General features: G+C 40.2%; 1 protein-coding gene across 1 annotated transcript; it reads left to right on the top strand.

Moving 5' to 3' along the window:
- The first annotated feature begins 1,393 nt into the window (after positions 1–1,393).
- On the top strand, positions 1,394–5,306 carry LOC149667061 (uncharacterized). Its single transcript, XM_089841682.1, has 10 exons — positions 1,394–1,718; positions 1,940–2,412; positions 2,520–2,613; positions 2,685–3,000; positions 3,059–3,092; positions 3,182–3,374; positions 3,530–3,847; positions 3,906–4,418; positions 4,481–4,762; positions 4,843–5,306. The coding sequence occupies exons 1-10, from the start codon at positions 1,394–1,396 to the stop codon at positions 5,304–5,306; spliced, it is 3,012 nt and encodes a 1,003-aa protein (XP_089697808.1).
- Positions 5,307–6,323: the final 1,017 nt, after the last annotated feature.

Genomic DNA, 6,323 nt, shown 5'->3' with positions numbered 1-6,323 from the left:
CCACAATATAATTAATTACATCACCCTCATTTATTTCACCATTATCACCATCATTAAACTCTAAAATTGGAAGGTTTTGATCTTCTGGCTCGGTTAACCACGTATTGTTAATCGACGTTGGAATTCTACCCGCGACCATTTTTATAAGTTTAGTTTAAACTTGGGAAAAAAATCTATGCTATCCCGTTGAGGTAGAAAGAACGTTGTGACCAAATTTTCAAAAAATGGTCCATGTCCCTGGGTCCAGCAAGTAGTATGGAAACCTCTAACCCTTCCACGGATTTTCACCAAATCACAATAGAACTTCAAACAGTTAGTATGAATTGTAGGATTAAAAACCATATACCTATGAATCACTGGTTTCATTCGGGATTCCCCCAAAAAACCCAAAAAGCGCGAAGAAATCAAGCCCAATTACTGGGTGGTCGGTTACCAGTTCAAAATGAAGTGTCGGTCATATCTGACCATCTAGAATATTCTTTCCGATTCCAGAACATTCCATTGTTTCTAGAAGGTTCTTTTTGGGTCTTCCATATTACACCATCTTGAACCAGGTGCAATTGGATTTCTGTACGTTGATGGGGAAACCCCGGAAAATACAAGGAAAAAAGACACTGTTTAAGGCTGACAATATTTTTATCCAATGGAATCACGGGAAAGGGTGAAACAATATATACGTCAGCTTAAAAATTGTATAAAAGGGAAGGGAAATGGGTGCTATGGTCACATTCGATTTCAAGATGTACTCCTGTTCCACATGCGCCGATGTCTTCCTTCACCAACCGAACCTTAGTCGTCATATGCGGACCAAACACGGTAATATTTCTTTTGCGTGTCCAGTTTGCGATAAATCATTTTCGCGGAGAGATAATTTAAACCGCCATCAACGGCAAATACATCGCGGTCACCCCGCGGAAAATAATGTCGTGGAAAACCACGTCGCGGAGAATATGACACGTCCAGCGTCTCCACAACCCGGACCATCACACCGCGTCACCCCTCCTAATTCCCCCGTTAAGAGGAAGGGAGAACCGACTCCAGAGAAAAGAAAACGAATCAGAGTTGAAAATGGTAAATATTTAGTTTATTGATTTCCCCTGTAAAGCCCCTCACGCCTCACCCGCCGCACATGGACGTTTAGGGGGTAGGTACTCACCAGGGTCTTATTAGTATAAGTCATTGAAATTGTAATCAGTATACGAATTAAATCCTTATATGTTTATGTAGAAATGCATCAAGGTCTGATGACCCGTTATCTACCCAAGATATCGAAGGGCTTGATGAGTTTATAAAGATCTGGGAGGATAGACATAATCAAGATGGGGGAGGTAGGGAGGACGTAGATGATGATGACGTTATGCTCTCGCAAGATGACGTCGGGTTAAATTAATTTATGGACAACTGGGAGACAGAACAACAGGATCCCGCTATAGAGGAAATTAACGCGTTGAACGATGCGATATTCTCGGCCAGAATCACCGCGCCTGAAGGTGTTACCGATCCCATTTTGTTTATTAATAAACACAGAGGAAAGCTAGAAGGATACTTAAGAAACAAATTGAACGATAAAAAGGGAATTAAATGGTATTTGACGGTTCAAGCGCGATATACACGTGAACTTGGAAATACGGGTGCTGAAACCGAAATTAGTCCATTTTTCCGGGGTTTTACACATGCCACATTGACACCGGAAGTTATCCCACAACAAATTGACTCAAGTAGGGATAAAATAGCCGAGAGTATGAATAGCTTCGAAGCTAAGGGAAGTGGGTGGGAGTTAGACCGTATTTTGTTTATACAAATCAATATAATCCCGTACCTACCCCTAGTGGGTGGAACATATTTTCAATTACCACCTGTGATTGAAAATAAAAAGGCAACGGTGAATGTTAACCCGGAAGATCCAAGTGACAATAAGTGTTTTTATGGTCGATTATAGCGAAACTTCATCCGGCTTTAATCACCCCAAGTCGTGTAACACATTATAGACCGTACGAGAACGAACTCAATTTGTGTGGAATCACTTTCCCTTTTGAATTAGATACGTTAAAACTTAAACGGTTTGAGGAGGTGAATAATTTATCTGTGAATATTTTCGCGTATGAAAAAGGATATTTTCCGCGCTACGTTAGCGAAAATAAAGTGCACGAATCTAGACAAATTGATCTTCTCTTGGTTTCCAATGGGGAGTCAAAACACTACGTGTTAATTCGCCCCCTTAGCCGATTGTTTAACGGTTTCACGAAACATTGTCACCAATCATTCTACTGCCGATATTGTTTGAAAAGAAGCGCCACCGAATTAGTTAACAATAGTCACGTGCGTGAATGTAGGGTACACGACCCGCAACGTGTGATTATGCCGCATAGTGAACCTATATTGAAATTTAAAAACTATGGATGGAATCAAATGGTAATTTACTAAATATAACCAAGTGCAAGAAAAAATTATAATGTTTCATTACATCGATATAAGTTCCATACATAATTGTAGCTGATTTTGAATCGATTCTCGCGAAGGTGACATGTTTGCCAGATACGTCACTATCATCGACAACTACTTTGGCATTGCATAAAGCGTGTGGTTTTTCATACGCAATAGTTGGACCAACCGGTAAATTCTTGACCCCCACCCTCCCCCGAACGGAATAACCGGTTATGTTACAAATATTCATGCTATCATAGGAAACCTCGTTAAACACGGAGTATACAGAGGGGTTGACGGAGCGATGAAATTTTTGAAAATGCTGTTGGACGAATCTGATATTATTGTTGAAAAGCTCAAGGAGAACATACCAATGCAATTAACAGCAGTCGAGGAAGTTTCACACGAAGCTGCGACTCGTTGTTACGTATGTGAAGAATCCTTCACGGCTACTACTATCAAAACACGCGACCATGACCACTACACTGGAAAATATAGAGGGGGTGCGTGTCAAAGCTGCAATTTGAAATTAAAAGCACCCAAATTCATTCCAGTCGTGATGCATAATCTCAGCAGGTAATTTGAATAGTCATGTCTAATTAGACTTGATTATTAACTATCAATCACCGGATAGGTACGATGCGCATCTAATTATGCAGCAAATTGCGGTGATTCGTAACAAAAGGATTGAGTGTATAGCAACCAATAGTGAGACATACATTTCATTCACACTGGGAAATCTGCGCTTCGTGGATAGTATCCGATTCCTGCCTGCATCTCTCGAATCGTTGGTTTCAAATGTTGCGAAAGGAGGATCAGAGAAATTTCCGCTCCTAAACACAGTTTTCAATCCGACCGAAGTCAAGTTATTTCTTCGGAAAGGTGTATACCATTCACTTACATGGATTCTGAGAAACGCTTCTCTGAAAAGCAACTACCATCAATTGAGAGTTTCCACAACGATCTCACGGATGAGCCACTCAAACCGGATGATTACGCCCATGCTCAAAACATATAGCAATCATTCAACATTCAGAATTTGGGTATGATCATGATAACACACACTCGAGATGAATAATTACTAATATCAGTATTGTTTTTAAAGGAGGGTACCACGATTTGTATGTCCTGTCCGATACACTACTCCAAGCGGATGTTTTCCAAAACTTCCGCAAAATGTGCATGACGTATTATCGTCTAGACCCTGCACACTCATATACATTACCTGGTTTTGCCTGGCAAGCCGCGCTAAGTATGACAAAGGTACACCTAGACTTGCTATTTTATGAGAACATGCACCTTTTCATCGAAAAGGGGATTAGGGGAGGGGTATCCATGATAAGTCATCGCTTCGCGGCGGCGAACAACAGATATCAAGATAATTACGACGCATCAAAACCGGAAAGTTACATCTGTTATCTAGGTAGGATATACAAGTTATCCTGAACTCATTTTCAAATACTAACAATCAATTACAATAGATTGCAACAACCATTATGGGACGGTCATGTGTGACGCTATGCCCATGAGAAATTTCCGGTGGGAGGAACCCAACCCCAACTCCGAGCGAGAGATTCTTAGTTGTCCAGACACCGCACAGGAGGGTTATATCATCGAAGTGGATATGGAGTACCCTGAAACACTACATCATGAACATAACTGCTACCCACTGGCTCCAGAATCCATGCCAATAAAACCCCAGATGCTCTCGGAATATTCTAAAGGGCAGATGACTTTGTTGAACATTCCAATCAAGGAATCCTTACCCAAATTAGTCCCCAACCTCTTTAACAAGGAACGATACATAGTTCATTATCGTAAATTAAAATATTACGTGTCAATGGGGCTGAAAATCACAAAAATTCACCGAATTTTGAAGTTTGAACAAGGGGCTTGGTTAAAGGGGTATATAGAATTTAACACTGAGAAGAGGACGAAAGCAACTGACGATTTTGAAAAGGATCTCTTCAAATTGATGAACAATGCGGTGTTTGGTGTGTAATTATAAATTAGAATAATAAAAAAATGGGACTAATTATGATTTCCTTTCCCCAAGGCAAAACCATGGAGAACCTTCGGAATCGCCAGGATTTCAAGCTAGTGACCACTCCCGAAAAGGCCAACAAAAAAGCTAGTTCACCGGCCTTCGAACGGTTTACAATTTTCCACAATGAACTAGTTGGAATTCATTCCGCCAAGAGGAAGTTGGTGTTAAACCGACCGATATACACGGGCTTCGCAATTCTGGACCTGTTAAAATTATTGATGTACCAGTTCCACTACGACGTAATTCAAAAGGAGTATGGTGACAAGGCTAAACTCCTCTTCACAGATACTGGTAAGTTTTACGTCCTTATATATCATTTACTTTAGCATAACATTTACATTAAAATTTGCGGACATTACGTATAATTACAGACAGCCTCACCTACCACATAGAGAAGATAGATCTATACGCGGACTTCGCCGCTAAGGCGGATATGTATGATATCTCGGGGTACCCACGTGACCATCCACTTCACAGTGATGCTAACAAGAAAAGACTGGGGAAGTTAAAAGACGAATTGGACGGCACAACAATTCAAGAGTTTTGCGGTTTAAGACCGAAGATGTACAGTATCTTGTCAGACAAGGGGGAAAAGAAGACGTGCAAGGGAGTTTGCAAGCGCGTCGTGCAGAAACGCGTCCGGCACGTGCATTACCGCGAGTGCTTGTTCAACCGCGAGCTGACCACCGCGGAGATGGTTAGAATTGTCAGCGAGAAACATATTTTAAAAACTGTAAGACAAACCAAACTATATCTCATTCCCTGCGACGATAAGCGTCACATTTTAAATGATGGTGTTTCGACACTAGCCCACGGGCATATAAATACAAAATAAAGAGAAAAATTATGACAAATGTTTTGAGTAATTCTTATACATATATTCAGAAATCATACGATCATTAACATTTTTATTTTTAGTAAATCGTTTTATAATATCAAACATTTTAACTCCCCTACATCTATACAATGAAAAGTAAACGCAATACCCACCACAAGTATGACTTAATTCCCCCTGTAGTTGGCGCGAATTAAACGTAACAGTTAGGCTGTTTCGCTCTACAAAATCATTAAATTTAAATAAATCCGGAGGATTTCCATAGCTTTCAAAGAATTCAGTATTCTTTTTCCTCGAAATGTATATAACCGTCCAATGTTTTCCTCCCACTTTAGAAGTATCAGTGTTCACAATAAATAGCGATGGAAATGTTTTACCAGTTAGTGGTAGTTTATCCGCCGGAAATATTCCCCGGAACAAATTTCTAGTGTATGGGTCGCGCCTTAATATTCTCTCAAGTTGTCGAGAGTCCATTATGAGCTTTGATCGAATAAAACTGCTCCTTTTTTGTCAATTTCAATCAAAGATTGGAATTCGGAATAGTAAACGACGGCAATTGTAGCCGGTAGCGCTTCGGCAAATATTAACTCCAATCGGACACTACCGTTCTTTATAAAGTTGAAACTTTCAGTAGAACTACCATTCAGGTCGGGGGTCAAGTCGAATACGAAAAGAGCATTACCATTGGCGAACTCGTCACGGTCAATGAAATTACCCTCGTCGATATTCCATTGTCCGGTTTGAAGAAAGAGATTGGCGTACTATCTCATACATAGATTATCCTTAAAGTTGGGTTTTAAGGGTTTATGGGGTACGCTAACCCCAACAACGGATAAGGTGATTTGAGTCACCGCTTCATTTTTAAAATTAAAAGGCGACATTTTATAATCACCCAAAAACGCGTTCTGGTCTACAAATCCAATTACAACTTTATTGGGTTGTTGACCGCTAAATAAATTGTCTTTGACTGCTATCTTACTTCCTTGAGATATGGAAAACGTATTACATTCCGTACGT

Source organism: Phalangium opilio, unplaced genomic scaffold (assembly GCF_054372755.1).
Source record: "Phalangium opilio isolate 3A_F unplaced genomic scaffold, DU_Popi_V2 ptg000060l_1, whole genome shotgun sequence".
Lineage (NCBI taxonomy): Eukaryota > Metazoa > Arthropoda > Arachnida > Opiliones > Phalangiidae > Phalangium > Phalangium opilio.
Note: the sequence above shows the minus strand (reverse complement) of the source record. Positions and strands in the feature narration are given on the sequence as shown.